Source organism: Sus scrofa, chromosome 13, assembly GCF_000003025.6.
Source record: "Sus scrofa isolate TJ Tabasco breed Duroc chromosome 13, Sscrofa11.1, whole genome shotgun sequence".
In the NCBI taxonomy this organism is placed as follows: Eukaryota; Metazoa; Chordata; class Mammalia; order Artiodactyla; family Suidae; genus Sus; species Sus scrofa.
Window position 1 is genome coordinate 132,332,840 of NC_010455.5, and position 16,906 is coordinate 132,349,745.

A 16,906-nucleotide genomic window follows, 5' to 3' on the forward strand; every position below is an offset into this window, starting at 1 on the left:
CATATGCTCTCACCTATATGTGGAATCTAAAAAAAGGATACAGTGGACACAGATACTGACTCACAGAATTTAAAAAACTTATGGTTTTCAAGGAGACAATTTGGGGGGCTGGACTGGGGGGGGTTGGGACAGAAATGCTATAAAGTTGGGTTGTGATGATTGCTATACAACTACAAATGTAAAAAAACTCATTGAATTAAAAAAAATAAAAATTTAAATAACTTTGCTTAATTAAGCACTAGTTTCTTCTGCATATCTGTTTCAAGGTCTATTCAGTTGTGCGGGGTTTTTTGGTTTTGGGGGATTTTTTTGCCTTTTTAGGGCTGCACCTGAGGCACACAGAGGTTCCCAACGCTAGGGGTCAAATCAGACCTGTAGCCACTGACCTACCACAGCAATGCCAGATACAGGTCGCGTCTGTGACCTACACCACAGCACACAGAAACGCCGGATCCTTAACCCACTGAGCAAGGCCAGGGATCAAACCTGCATCCTCAGGGATACTAGTCAGATTCGTTTCCACTGAACCACAACGGGAACTCCCCATTCAGTTTTAAGGAATAAATATATTAACTTTCAAATGTCCTAAAGAAAACCTTAGGAAAATGTTTAAAATGCCTGTTTAGAAGTGAAAAATAGCATATATTTGAAAAAACAAAAGTATATTCAAATATTTCTAGTAAAGCATAACAAACTATAAATTTGAATATTTATTACTTACTATTCTCCTAAATAGATACTTTCGCCATATAATAAAATAATACAACAGTTCTCATTAGAAGAATCAAATGAGCTAATAGTTATGAGAGGTAAGGTCCTAACTTGAAACTGATGAATGGACACCAAAGGAAATGGATAGTTTATAGTGTGTAAGTTGGGTAATAATGACTATTTTAGCTAATTTCACCCTCCCCAAATAAAATTTTAAATTAAGCTGTACATTCTTTCAAAAAACATTACCTATTTTCTAATCATTGGTGTAGAGGAAAGGGATATCATCTAGGACATGTAAGTAAATAATTACAATAAGTGTTCTAACAGCAATGTGTATAACAACATTATGGCAGCACAGAAGAAGCAGAAGCAAGAATGATTCATTCCGCCTGGAGAAGTTTGAGTAACTCTGATCACAGAACAGAGAAAGAACTGCTAATGGGTGGGTAAAAGCAAGGCAAGAAAGATCAATCTTTTTATAAGAACATCTTAATACTCCAGACAAGAACTGTGTTGGGGCTGCAAAAGAGTGAGGAACAACAGATTTAAGAGGTACACAGAACTTTTCAAGGCAATTCTGACTGACAGATATAGAAGCTGAGAACAAAGCAGAATATATGACGTGATTCTCCAACTTTGAACTTCTATTATTAAGAGGGTGACACCACTCAGTTAGGTAACAGCCATAAGAAGCCATTTGAGAAGAAGACATTTCCATTTCCAACACAAAAAGAGTGAAGTACTTCTGAGGAAAACAGCTTTTTTTCACCTATATATGGCAGTAATTCAAGCAAAGGGCATAATGAAACTGTAAGAGAAATCATAAAATCAGAAAACAACAAAACCAAAGATGAAACCCTAAAAAGAGATTGAAAAGGCAGACAAAAGATAGAAACCCAAGGTGGAAGCTGAAAAGAAATAGTAGCTAAGAAACCTAAAAGTGGTCTAAGATACATGGAGACGAAAGTTATGTTTCAAGAAAGAGTATGGTCTACCATTTCAGTGGAACACAATAGTGAAGTCGGTTAAAAAGCAAAATGTATTTCATGAATAAGACCTTAACATGAGCCATTTCAGTAGAATGGGGTAGGCAAACTCAGTACTCATACTACTGCAGAAGTGCTAGAAAGGTGAGGTAGCTAAGAGACCACTCCACTCCAGAAGCCTTTCATTAATAAATGGAGTGCATTTCATTTTCAAAAATTTAACTTCCCACTTACTGACTAGAAACTTAATAGAAAAAAATCTTAAAAGTCAACTTCTTCTGCAAAACTATCTGAATAGTTTTTAAAAACTAATTTGCATATGGTTACTTCAGTATTTTTTTAAGAAATACTCTGTGACCACTGTTAAGTCAACAATCTATGGGGGATTCCCCTGTCCCAGATCATATGGCAACTTACCAAATACTGGTCTCTACTTTTCAAAAGCAGCACCTAATGCAAGTTTGAGTACACTGTTTCTAGAAAGATTTTTTCATTTGGCAATATCGTGAGCCTTCATATGTCTAAGAATCTACTCTAAAGAAACAGTCAGGGAGTTCTGGTTGTGGCGCAGCAGAAACAAATCTGACTAGTATCCATGAGGATGCGGGTTCAATCCCTGGCCTCACTCAGTAGATCAAGGATCCGGTGATGCCGTGAGCTGTGGTGTAGGTCACAGATACGGCTTGGATCTGGCGTTGCTGTAGCTGTAGCATAGGCCAGCGGCTTCAGCTGCAATTCGACCCCTAGTCTGGGAACTTCCATATTCCACACCTGTAACCCTAAAAGAAAAAAAAGAGAGAGAGAAGGAAATAACCAGAGATGAGGCAAAAGATCTGTATACAAAAACGTTATCATTTATAATCATTGAAAATGCTATTTCCACTACTGCCAGTAAAAACTGGCAACACTACATCTAATAACTGGATCTTAATTGACACAGCATCTCCACGGAAGCAAATACAGTAATTAATAATGCTTTTCACAAAACACAGAAAGGGGAAAAAATACCATGTTAAGTGAACAGGGAAAGAAATCAGAACCAAAGGTACATACATCTGCAAACATATATGTGCATACAGATGACACACAGACACATGAAAATTTTTCACAAAAGGTCATGGTTCAATCTTGAACTCAAAGAAATAGTATTACTTAGTCCCTCCAGTCCAATTGCTCAAAAGCAATGACATATTCAGTAAGCATTTTTTGAAAAAATATAATAACTATACCTGCAGTACGTAATCAAGGGCAATGTGTCGAAAACATTTTCTTGTTGCTGTCAGAATGTTTGTGGCTTCTTCAACTTCATGCTGTTTGTTTCTTTGTACTTGAGCATTTTTTACTAATGCATTTTCTTTTTCTTCACTGACTTTTTCAAACTGCTTCTTGGCATCTTTGAATTTTCTAAGATCTCTAAAATATTAACATAGTGAAACTTTCATAAAACTTTCTTAATCAAAAACTTTAGCCAAGTAACATTTAAAATTTAATTCTTATGTTCCTCTACTTATTTGATTCACTGTGCAATGACCCTCAATAGCTCTTCCAACTAACATATATATTGATTTCTAAGTACATATTATTCCTGATATAGTCAGCTGACACTTCCTTACTTAAATCTATACAATTTGAGGTAAAAAATAAATTATCAAATTAACATTACAGAAACATAAAAAGCTAAGTTAGTTATTTTTCTAAAGACAAATTCAGGGACATGAACCAATATTTAAATATTTAATATTTAATGATTTTTCAACAGTTTTATATACCATAGAGAACTTGTTTAAAATGTAAATTCCAAGGGTCTTCTCCCAAAGATTATAACTCTTCATGTCTTTGGGATAAATCCTAGAAACCTGAGGGGTTTCCTTAAGACACATCCTTGATTATATTGTTGTGGTAGCCTATAGACCACACTTTAAGAAATAATATTCATTTCTTGTTGAAGAAAATCAGTGGGCCAAAGGACACGAATATATTCTTAATAAACACACACATAATGCTCTCTAAAAGAATTATGTACCAATAAAGGGCAACTGTATCCATTTCAATAGCCTGAAAGTCTGAAACCTCAATTCATCAATGATCTTAGGTAAATACCTAACATCCCTCTGCTTTTATTTTTTCTATCAAGGCAAAATAACTTGAAGACAAAAGATTTTAAAATAATAATAATAAAGTACGCCTAGCAGAGACTTTAAACTCTTTCTAAGAAACCATAAATTTTCATGTATACAGTCTATAAGGACATTCTCAATATTAGTATATTATAAAGTAATTTATAAACAATCTGCAAGACATCACCCCCAGGACAACAAATTCTAACCAACTAAAACATCAATGCATTATGTTCATAAGATCTGCCACTATTTACAGCTTATAATATCTGAATACTATATCATAATCAACTTTATAATTTAATATATTCTCAGGCAGGAGTTAATAGAGAAAAACTGAATTATTAAGGTGAAAAAGGAAAACTTTCCTAGATTATTTCTAGATTCATTTTAGTGTACATACCAAATGTGATGAATGTGACAAAAAAGGTTCACTTTCATTACTTATTATGCACTTCATTACTCACTCTTATATATTCTATTATCTTCTCTTTAAAGAAAATAGCATAGTGAGACAACTATAATAACTGATAGTATTTCAACCACTTATTTATTTACATTTTTTTTTAATGTTTTGGAGTTCCTGTCATGGCTCAGTGGGTTAAGGACCTGATATCTCTGTGAGGATGTGAGTTTTGATCACTGGCCTGGCTCAGTGGGACAAGGATCTGGTGTTGCTGCAAACAGCAGGGCAGGTAACAGATGCAGCTCAGATCTAGTGTTGCTGTGACTGTGGCATAAGCTTCAGCTTCGATTCAACCTGGCCCAGAAACTTCCATATGCCGCAGGTGTGACCATAAAAAGGAGAAAAATGTTTTATCTATAACAATTTGAGCTATATATTCTGAACACAAGGTTCATAGTATAATGATTCATTGAAAGGCATAAAGTATGATTCTTTTACAAAGTAATTTGGAAAGAAATGCAACAAAAATTTCACAAAGCAAAAAAATAAACAATAATTTCAATATTTTCAGTAAGTCATGGTTCATAAGTTCTCTCAAAAGATACCAGCTCCCAGATGTGATAATTAACTAGTTGCTTTTCTGTTGTATTCACTGCAATTGACTTACTCTTTAACAAAGTTCTGAAGCTGTGCCTTAATTGATCTCTGAGTTTGGTCAAATAGGATCTAAAAGAAGGAACATTAAACAATTAGAAAAATAAGAAATAAAGAAACTAATTTTCATTTAGTTCTGAAAATACTATATTCCTCCCACAACATTCCAATCCTAATAACACTTATATTTCTTAGGGAAGACTACATAAGAAATAAATATTTTTAAAAGAAACCAACTGATTTTTAAGCCAATATCCTCTGCTTAAAAAACAAAATTAGTTCTATTTAGAAATGAATTCAAATCTACATTAATATTTAAATACAATGCTCAATCAGTAGAGCAATTTATTTCCTTGATCCTAATTCAGGCTTTGGAAGACAACTTAAATGAGAAGTACAAATTCTACTCTAGCCACCACAGAAATTTCTTAACTCCAATACATTAAACACAACAAGTGAAAACAAGTCTAGACCTGCCTTATACCTTGGTGAGAGGTTTATCATTTGGAAAGATCTGTGGATTTAAATGTTTTACATTCTGAATTCAAGTATCATATGGCCCTTTAACTTAAATGGTTGCTAAGATTAAAGACAAGAATAAAACTTCATTTCTCACAGCTTGCATATGGTTACTTAATTCCCATCAATAGCACACAAGGGTCTCCCTCTCTCCATATCCTCACCAACACTTATTGTTATCTTTTTGATAAATGCCATTCTGACAAGTGTGAGGTGGTATCTTATTGTGGTTTTGATATGGCAAGCATCTTTCCATGTGCCTGCTGACCATCTGTATATCTTCTTTAGGAAAATGTCTACTCGGGTCCTCTATTTTTTAATTAGACTGGGGTTTTTTTGTTGTTGTTGCTTTGATGTTGAGTTGTATGAGTTCCTTGTATATTTTACATAGTAGCCCCTTGTTGGATATGACATTGCAAACATCTTCTCCCATTTAGTAGGCTCTGCCTTTCACTTTGTTGATGGTTTCCTTCACTGTATAAAAGTATTTTTGGTTTGATGTAGTCCCATTTGTTCATTTTTGCTTGTTTCCCTTACCTGTGGAGACACATCTAAAAAAACATATTGCTAAGACAGATGTCAAAGAGCATACTGCCAGAGTTCTTTTGTGATTCAGTGGGTTAAGGATACAGCTCTGTCACTGCAGTGGCTTGAGTCACTGCGGTGGCAAGGGTTTAAGTCCTGGCCTGAGAACTTCCACATGCCATAGGTGTGGCCCAAAAACAAATGAATAAAGAACATACTGCCTATTTTTCTTTCAGAAGTTTTATAATGTGTCAGATCTTAGAGTTAAGTCTTTAATCCATTTTGCGTTTATTTCTGTATTGTGTGAGAAAGTAATCACTTGATTCTTTTGCATACAGCTGTCCAGTTTTCCTAAAACCATTTATTGAAGAGGCTACCTTTCCCCCATTATGTAGTCTTACTTCCTTTGTCACAAATTAATTGCCCATATAAATGTGGGTTCATTCCTAGGCTCTCTATTCTGTTTCACTGAGCTATGCGTCTGTTTTTATGCCAGTACCATACTGTTTTGATTAATAGTAGCTTTGCAATACATTTTGAAATCAGGGCACATGATACCTCCAGCTTTGTTTTTCTTTCTTAAGATTGTTTTGGCTATTTGAGGTCTTTTGTATTTCCACACAAATTTTAGAAGTATTTTTTCTAGTTCTTTGAAAAATGTCATCGGTATTTTAATATGGATTACACTGAATCTCTGCAATGCCTCAGGTAGTATAGTAATTTTTAAAATATTACTTCTTCAAATCTGTGAGCAAAGGATATATCTCCATCTACTTTTGTTGTCTTCAATTTCCTTCATCAGTGTCTTATAATTTTTCAAGCGTATGTCTTTTACTTCCTTGATTAGATTTATTCCCAGGTATTTGATTCTTTAGGATGCAACCATAAGTGGAATTGTTTGATTACTTCATTGTTAGTGTATAGAAATGCAAAAGATTTCTGCGTATCAGTTTTATATCCTGCAACTTTACTGAATTCACTGACAAGTTCCAATAGTTTTTTTTTTTTGTTTGGTTTTTTTTTTTTGCTATTTCTTTGGGCCGCTCCTGCGGCATATGGAGATTCCCAGGCTAGGGGTCGAATCGGAGCTGTAGCTGCCAGCCTATGCCAGAGCCACAGCAACGCAGTATCCGAGCCACGTCTGCAACCTACACCACAGCTCACGGCAATGCCGGATCGTTAACCCACTGAGCAAGGGCAGGGACCGAACCTGCAACCTCATGGTTCCTAGTCGGATTCGTTAACCACTGCGCCATGACGGGAACTCCTCCAATAGTTTTTTGATGGCATCTTTAAGATTTTCTATATAATATCATGTCATCTGCAAACATTGACGGTTTTACATCTCCCTTTCTAATCTGGATTCCTTTTATTTCTTTTTGTCTGACTGCTGTGGCAAGGACTTCCAATATTTGACATTTGTGACACCGTGCATGAACCTAGGGGTTATTATGCTATGTGAAATGAGTAACACAGAAAAAGACAAATACTATATGATTTCACTGATATGAGAGATCTAAAAAACAAAACAAACGAACAAACATAATAAAGGGAAACAGAGTTAGAGATACAAAGAACAAACAGGTGGGAACCACAAGGGAGAAGGGTGGGGGGAGGAGAGAAAAAGGTGAGGGAGATTAAGAGGTTCAAACATTCAGTTACAAAATAAATGAGTCAATTCATATGGTCTGGGGAATACTGCTAATAATTACATAATAATATCTTTGTACAATGACAGATGACAAATTGAATTATCATAGTGGATATTTTGAAATGTATACAAATATTGAATCACTATGATGTATACCAGAAACTAACGTGTTATAAACCAATTATACCTCAAAAACAAACTCATAGAAAAAGAGATCATATTTGTAGCTAGCAGAGGATGGGGACAAGGAGAACTGGATAAAGGCAGTCAAAAGGAACAAACTTCCACTTATAAGATAAATAAGTACTAGGGATGTAATGTATACAATAAATACAATTCACACTGCTATATAAGAGTTCTCATCACCAGAAAAAAAAATTCTTCTTTCTTTAATATTGTATCTATATAATAGATATTCACTAAACTTACTGCAGTAATCATTTCACGTGTACATAAATCAAATCATTATAGCTATATACCTAAAACTTATATAGCGCTGTATTTCAATTATACCCAACAAAGTGAAGGAAAAAATAATAAAGTAACTTTAAAATATGAAGAACAAGAGAACAGATATGAAGATTTTTAAAAGAATTAATAAGCTGCGTACCAAAAAAACAAACAACCCCATCCAAAAATGGGCAGAAGATCTAAATAGACAGTTCTCCAAAGAAGACATACAGATGGCCAAAAAACACATGAAAAGATGTTCAACATCACTCATTATTAGAGAAATGCAAATCAAAACCACGATGAGGTACCACCTTACACCAACCAGAATGGCCATCATCCATAAGTCTACAAACAATAAGTGCTGGAGAGGGTGTGGAGAAAAAGGAACTCTGGTACACTGTTGGTGGGACTGCAAATTTGTGCAACCACTGTGGAAAGCAGTATGGAGATGCCTCAGAAAACTAAACATAGAACTACCATTTGATCCAGCAATCCCACTCCTGGGCATCTATCCAGAGAAAACCATGGCTCACAAAGGCACATGTACTCCGATGTTCACTGCAGCACTATTTGCAAAAGCCAAAACATGGAAACAACCTAAATGTCCATTGACAGAGGAGTGGATCAAGAAGATGTGGTACATATACACAATGGAATATTACTCAGCCATTAAAAAGAACAAAATACCAGCATTTTTAGTAACATGGATGGACCTAGAAATTATCATGCTAAGTGAAGTCAGCCATACAATGAGACACCATCGTCAAATGCTTTCACTGACATGTGGAATCTGAAAAAAGGACAGATTGAACTTATTTGCAGAACAGATGCTGATTCACAGACAATGAAGAACTTATGGTCTCTGGAGGAGACAGTTTGGGGGGTGGGGGGATGTGCTTGGGCTGTGGGATGGAAATCTTGTGAAATCAGATTGTTATGATCATTATACAACTACAGATGTGATTAAATTCATTTGAGTAATAAAAAAAAAAGAGATAATATCCAGGAGAATTTATTTTCACATAGACTTCCTTGTCTAAATCAAAGTATAAAATGTTTTTTAAAGAATAGTTAAAATGCTACCATAGCTTGATGGATAGATGTACAGGCACATGACAAAGCAAGTACAGAAATAATGGTAGAATCTACATGATGTATAGAGGGATGTATACTGTACAATCCAGCTTTGCTGTATGCTTGAAAATATTTATAATACTAGAAAATGCCATCGTAAATGTTAAACCTCTATGAAAGAGAAATGGAAAACACTCCAGAATTTACCTATGTAAAACCAAACTTTGTAAAGCTAGAAGAATTATACTTTGAGGAGTTCCTGTCGTGGCGCAGTGGTTAACGAATCCGACTAGGAACCATGAGGTTGCGGGTTCGGTCCCTGCCCTTGCTCAGTGGGTTAACGATCCGGCGTTGCCGTGAGCTGTGGTGTAGGTTGCAGACACGGCTCGGATCCCGCGTTGCTGTGGCTCTGGTGTAGGCCAGTGGCTACAGCTCCGATTGGACCCCTAGCCTGGGAACCTCCCTATGCCGCGGGAGCGGCCCAAGAAACAGCAAAAGGACAAAAAAAAAAATAAAATAAAATAAAATATTAAAAAAAAAGAATTATACTTTGAAAAACAAAAGAAGAAACAAATACCATGACTAATGAGGTTTACTAAAACGACAGATAAACATAAAACCAACCAAAAGAAAATTCCATTCTCAGGAAAATTAACATTTAGGAAAACAGACTGTGTAACAGGGGACAAAACAACAGTGTGACATCATATAGAACATGTTCTCTGACCTCGTGTAAAATTAAGTAACACAACAAGGTATTAAAAGGAGAGACTAGCGATAATGTAACAGTATAGATCAATTCCAAAAAATTGTATGCCAAGTGAAAGAAGTCACACACACACAAATACTATATGATTTTATTTACATGAAGTTATAGAAGAAGCAAAAAAATCAGAACAGTACTTGCTCTAGGGTGTGAGTTGGGACTCTCTAAAAATAAGGTATGGGAGAATTTTCTAGGTAGTGGTAACAATCTCGGTCTTAAAAGGGACTTAGGTTATGCAAGTGTATGCATTTGTCAAAATTCATTGAATGGTATACTTAAGGCATGAACTTAACTATATTTGAATTCTACCTCAAGAAATTTTTTTAACTTTTAAAAATATTAAAATTCTTAATTTATGTATGGGAATATGTTTAGGAGTAAAATATACTATTCTTTATAAATTATTTTAAAATGTATCAATAACAAAATGACTATATGAAGATTTATAGTAGCTATTTCAACTTCTAATAAAATATCAGAAAAAGTCACTCCCAAATTAAATAAATAAAAGGGAAAAACCCCTCCACAAAGATATCCTCACTGGTAAATTCTACCAAATATTTAAGAAAAAAATAATTCTACTCAAACTTTTCCCCTTAAAATCTTTTCTATCAGAAAATCTATTCAAAGAGAAAATTCTTAGGAGGGACAAAACTAGACAAAGACATTGCAGGAAAAGAAAGCTACAAACCAGTATCTCTCATTAACACATGTAAATTCTTACAATGACATACAACACATAAAAAGGACAACATATCATGACCAATTACAAGACTAAGTTAACATTCAAAAATCCACCAATTTACTATGTTAACAAGCTAAAACAGAAGAACCGTACGACCATCTCAACAGATGTTAAAAAGCATTTGACAAAATCCAACATCCATTCCTAATAAAAATTTTCAAGAATCTAGGAATAGTGGGGAATTTCCTTTATCCTTAAGGCACACAGAAAAACCTAGGGCTGACATAGTTACTAATGAAAGATCACTAGTAAAATCATATTTACTGATCTCTCTGCGATCAGGAACAAGGCAAGGATGTCAGCTCTCATCACTTCTACTACACATGATAGAGGTTGAATTGGAGCTACAGCTGCTGGCCTACGCCAGAGCCACAGCAACACGAGATCCGAGCCGCATCTGTGACCTACACCACAGCTCACGGCAATGCCAGATCCTTAACCCACAGAGCAGGGCCAGGGATCCAACCTGCGTCTTCATGGATACTAGGTCAGGTTCGTTACCGCTGAGCCACAATGGGAATTCCTATGTTATGTTTTTATAAGCAGCTTTATTTGTAATAGCCAAAACCAGGAGAAAAAACTCAAATGTTCATTGTATTAGCTTTAAAATATGCCCACAAATTCTTTGACATTCTTCCCTTCAAAAGTGGAGCCTAATTCTTTTCTCCTTAAGAGCGACTTATTTCTTACAAAGGGTAATATGGAAGAAGTAACAAAGAGTAACTAAAGTCATGAAAAGTACTGCATCTTTTTCTTTGCCCTTATACTTGGATCACTTGTTTTGGGAGTAAGCAGATTCCAAGTAGTTAAAACGACTCAAGCAACCCTGCAAAGATGCTCCTTGTGGAGCTTCTGATGTGTCTCAGCGGGTTACAGACCTGACTAGTATTCATGAGAATGCAGGTTCGATCTCTGGATTCATTCAGTGGGTTAAAGATCGGTTGTTGCCGTGAGCTGTGGTGTGGTCACAGACGCAGCTCAAATCCCACGTTGCTGTGGCTGTGGTGTAGGCTGGCAGCTGCAGCTCTGATTCAACCCCTAGCCTCGGAACTTCCACATGCCACAGGCGCAGCCCTAAAAAAAAATTTTTTTTTAATTTAAAAAAAAGAGGCTCTTTGTGAGGAACCAAGGCCTGGAGGCAACAGCCGTATGCACGGCCCTATCTTGGAACTGGATTCTCCGGCACCAATGAAGCCTTCAAATGACTGAAGCTCCAGCCGATATCTGACCAGAAATCTAATTGAAGACTCTGAGCCAGAAGTTCCCATTGTGGCTCAGCAGAACAAACCTGACTAGTATACATGAGGACATGGGTTGGATTCCTGGCCTCACTCAGGAGGTTGGGGATCTGGCATTGCTGTGAGCTGTGGTATAGATTACACATGCAGCTCAGATCCCAAGTTGCTGTGGCAAAGTCTGGCGGCTACAGCTCCCCTAGCCTGGGAACTTCCATATGCCACAGGTGCAGCCATAAAAAGCCAAAAAATAAATAAATAAATAAATAAATAAATAACGACTCTGGGCCAAAACCACCCAGCTTAGTCTCTAGAAAAATTTGAGGCCTGGAAACTATGAGATGGTAAATATTTACTGTCATTTGGGGTTTTTTTTGGTTGGGTTTAAATTTTATTAGAATACAGCTGACTTACAAAGTTGTGTTAATTTCAGGCATATGCAAAGTAAATTCATATACATATATCCATTCCTTTTCAGATTCTTTTCCCATATAGGTTATAACAGAGTACTGAGTAAATTTCCTTGTGTTACTATGTTTTGGGGTAATCTGTTATATAGCAATAGGTAACTAATACATCCATTAACAGATGAATGGATAAATAAATTGTGATATACCTATATAATACAATACCATTAAGCATTAAAAAAAGGAATAAACTATTGATATACAGACCATGATTCTCAAAATAAGTACATTGAAAGAAATCAGACCTAAAAAAAAATACATTTACATGTAAATCTAGAAAATACAAACTAATTAATAATGAGACAGTAGATCAGTGACTGACTAGGAATGAGAAGGTGGCAAATTAGAGAATGAATTATAAAGTGGCATAAGAAAGTTTTTGAGGCATAATTGGTACGTTCATTAAATTAACTGAGGGTGACATATTTACGGAGGTATACATATGTCAACATTTATGAAATGGCACATTTTAATAGGCAGTTTATATCAATTATTCTTCAGTTTAGAAAAATCAATATATTCCAGAAAAACAATATTTTTCTATGTATTATTACTGTTGTTTAAAAGCTATAAAAACATTACTATCTAAATTCTTCAAAATACAGCATTACCTAACCTTTGCATATATTTAGACAGAATGAGAAGTATTTCAGGAGATTGTCAATAATCTAGCCTACCTATTTTTTTTCTGTTTATGGCACCTCCCTGTGGCATACGGAAATTCCCTGGCTAGGTTTCAAATTGAAGCTGCAGCTGCCAGCCTACACCACAGCCACAATTACACTGAATCTGAGGTACATCTGTAACCTACACCACAGCTTGCTGCAAAGCCAAGTCCTTAACCCACTGAGCAAGGCCAGGAATGGAACTGCATCCTCATGGATACTAGTCAGGTTCTTAACCCACTGAGCCACAAGGAGAACTACTAGCCTACCTATTTTAAACACCTCCATTAGAGTGAAAAATATGCTGCTAATGCAAAGGCAAGTGAGTAAAAACTGTCTCCCATTTGCCAATTACAAACTACCCAACTAACTTTCTTTTCTCTGGTGAACTACTGCATTGAGCTGCCTCAGTCTCATATCCCAGGTCACTAATCTATAACCCACTAAGAGAGAATTCACAACATTTCTTTTGATGTGTGAAAGTAAAAAGCTGTAAGACTGAAGAAGCAAGGACTGAAATAAAAGCAGCCTTGTCAATGTCCCTGGAAGTTAGGTACCAGAGGAAGTTTTGCAAGACTCTTGCCTAAATTTTTCCCATTTTCCTTGTGTAAAGTTCTACTATCTTGACTAGATGGGGTTTCTGATCCAGATCTCACCCAAAGTGCTCAGCAAACACCCATCCATGACTTTATCTAGGCTTTAGACTTAAAAAAAAAAAATGTTTGTTTCATCCTCAGAATCAAGTGCATCTCAGGTCTTCTCTTCCACGTATATACCACAAAAACCTGGGATGTATAATAAAGCCACAATGACAGACTGGGGGTGGGAGGGCGCGTCGGAAAAAGCTACCAACACAAAAGCTAAGGTTCGGTTTTCTGGAAATGAATAGCATTATTCCTAGAAACATGTGTATGACAAATAATCAACAATGTCATTTGACCTGTTAGTTATATAAGGATCTTACTAAAGTGCATAAATTTATGGCTGATTAAAACCAATGCCTTACACTCAGGTTATTCCCCATTCATGTTTGCACCCAGTTAAAGCAACACTCTCTCTGCTGTGATAAAGAAAGAATGAAAGCTGAGATACACTACACAGATGGCACATACGCTAGGAAGTTTAGTAGAAAAGGCTACACATCCATAGATAGCACTGAACTATTTCCAGTTCTTACCACTTAAGTCTCATTGGCTGAGAGTAGAAATTTTGTAGTTTAAAGTCTTTGTGGTCCATGTAAATATTACTGAGCTACCACAGCAGTCTCTTCTTACAGTTTTACGTAATACAATCATTCCTGACCTTTCCAGAATCTACAGAAGGGCACAAGGCTGTGGCTGTTGACACGATGGATTCACTGTTTTAGTTAATTTCATGAGGCCTATAATAAATAGGCCTAAAACTAAGAAGACTCTTTTTTGCTATCATCAGAAACAGGTCCCAGTATACAAGTGAATATTTATTCTTTGTTTCTGTTTTTTTCTACACCTCTGCCTGTCCTAACCTATACATTTATTTAAACTCTTCTTTCTCCCTTTCTTCATTCCTCTATGGTAGTGGTTCTTAACTGCCTTGGGTGTGAATCAAAATTACTTGCAAAACTAACAGAAAATACAAAAGTCCAAGTTTGCTAAAGAAGGATAGAATTCCCCTGTATTTTTCTAATGAGTTCACTAGGTGATTCTGTTACTCAAAGATTGAGACCAACTGCTCTGACTCAAGGGTTCTCAATTGGTTGGGCAGCACTATAACCTGGGGAACTTTTAAATACTCTGATGCTAAGATAACTAGAGAGAACAATGAGACTCAGGAATCAGTATTTTTAAAGTTCCCCAGGTGTGAACCAGCATTATCCACATCACCTGAATGCTTCTTGGACATGAAGAATCTCCACACCCACCCCGGACTTAAAGAATCAGAATCTGCATTTATCAAGATTTCCAAGTGGCGTGTCTGGGGGAAGCAATGCATTGTTTCTTAAACTGGGCTGCACACTGGAATGATTTGGAGAGCTCTGAAAATTACTGAAGCCTGGTTCTTACTCCCAGAAATTCTAACTAGTCTGGATTATAGCCTTGGTTCATCCACCACTTCACTAAGAAGAATTCATCAAGGCAACTAAATCACTAAATCACTTTCGCTAAAGCAGAAAAGGGCCTCTTTCCAGTTAGTATTACAGCAGATACACTCCTTGGAAATGGGCAATAATAGTCTTGAGAACAGAGGTCAGCATATTTTTTTTCTGTAAAGAGCTAGATAGTATTTTAGGCTTATGGGCCATGTGGTCTCTGTCACAACTACTCAACTATGCCACTGTGCCAAAGTAACCAAAGACAATACAGAAACAAATGAGCTATCTGTGTTCTAATAAAAATTTGTATGAAAAGGGAAATGGGGGGGGCAGTGGGCTGAAAATGGCCTGCAAGCTGTAGTTTGCCAACTCCTATTCTCAAACAGTGGTTCTCATGTTTTAGAATATATCAAAATCACCTGCAAGGTGTACTCAAATACAGATTGCTGGCTTTCAGCCTCAGAGCTTATGATTCAGTAGATCTGGATGGGCTCTAAAAATCTGACCTTCTAACAAGATTATGCTAATGCTACTGGTCCAGGGACCACAATTTAAGAATCACTGATCTAAAGCAGTGGTTCTCAAATTTTAATGTCAGAATTACCTAGGGAGATTTTTTTTAACTCTAATGCCATACTCCAAAGGACATAAAAAAAATCTCTAAGGACAGGAGTTCCCGTCATGGCGCAGTGGTTAACGAATCCGACTAGGAACCATGAGGTTCCGGGTTCGGTCCCTGCCCTTGCTCAGTGGGTTAACGATCCAGCGTTGCCGTGAGCTGTGGTGTAGGTTGCAGACGCGGCTTGGATCCCGCATTGCTGTGGCTCTGGCGTAGGCCGGTGGCTGCAGCTCCGATTCAACCCCTAGCCTGGGAACCTCCATATGCCGCAGAAGCGGCCCAAGAAATAGCAACAACAACAAAAAAAGACAAAAGACAAAAAAAAAAAAAAAATCTCTAAGGACAAGGACCAATTTACTACTATAAAGGTTCTCAATGCTTGGGTCATGGCACACATTACAGGTGTGCTGAAAGATATGGTAGAATGTCTATATGGATGGCCACCAACAATTCCTCTCATCCCTCCATGTGCATGCCACTATCCCCTCAAGAGGTGGAGTTTATTTCCTTTTACTCTAAATCTGGGGAGGCCCCAAGTGTTGCTCTGACCAAAAAGATGCAGCAGAAGTGATCCTGTGTGACTTCTAAGCCTAGGCTTTAAGAAGTCTTACACCCAATAAGTTCACCCTCTTGAAGGTCAGCTATCACATTAAGAAGTCTGACTACCCTGCTGAAGACAGAGGCCACACTGTAAGAGGAAAATCCTAGAGGATGAGATACTCCAGCAGGCTGGAGAAGCCTGACCAACCCCAGCCATTCTAGCCACCCCAGCTGCAGCAACACACTCTAGCCATCTAGCTGCGGCTAGATCCTCCAGCCATAGACAAGCCACTCAGCAAACCCCAACAGGAGCAGAGACAAGCCCCTCCAAGCTCTACCCAAATAAATGATGGTGGCTGTTTGAAGTCACTAAATTTAGCAATGGCTGTTAAACAGAGAAAACTGAGAAGATATCAATAGTCATGCACAAGGTATTGATGTTTGAAAGTTTTTATAGTGATTTTAAGCATTCAGAAATTAACAACTGCTGAAATTATATTTTAATATCAGTTGTATGACTTGCTTTGCTAAGGGACTAAATGCAATAAGCATTACTTTGGCAAAACTGTACTTTTCCTTTGCCATTACCATTTGAAATCATCCAAAACTCTTTTAGTCACAATTTGTTTGTCATCACTTCTATGTTTTGTACCCCATGTCAAATACCGCATCTTTCTTTGGCTTATTTCTCACAATTAC

The 16,906-nt window shown here is 36.7% G+C and overlaps 1 protein-coding gene across 10 annotated transcripts in view; it reads right to left on the reverse strand.

Moving 5' to 3' along the window:
• ACAP2 (ArfGAP with coiled-coil, ankyrin repeat and PH domains 2) overlaps positions 1-16,906 on the reverse strand; it is a 157,214-nt gene that overhangs the window by 58,611 nt on the left and 81,697 nt on the right. For all 10 annotated transcript variants that reach the window (XR_002337844.1, XR_002337842.1, XM_021070084.1 and 7 more), the window contains exons 5-6: positions 4,891-4,949; positions 2,930-3,113 (exon numbers count right to left, since the gene is read on the reverse strand). Coding sequence is in view for 8 of the 10 variants with exons in the window: in XM_021070084.1 (XP_020925743.1) it covers positions 2,930-3,113; positions 4,891-4,949 (243 nt within the window). In the remaining 2 variants the exon portion in view is untranslated. The remainder of the gene's footprint in view (positions 1-2,929; positions 3,114-4,890; positions 4,950-16,906) is intronic.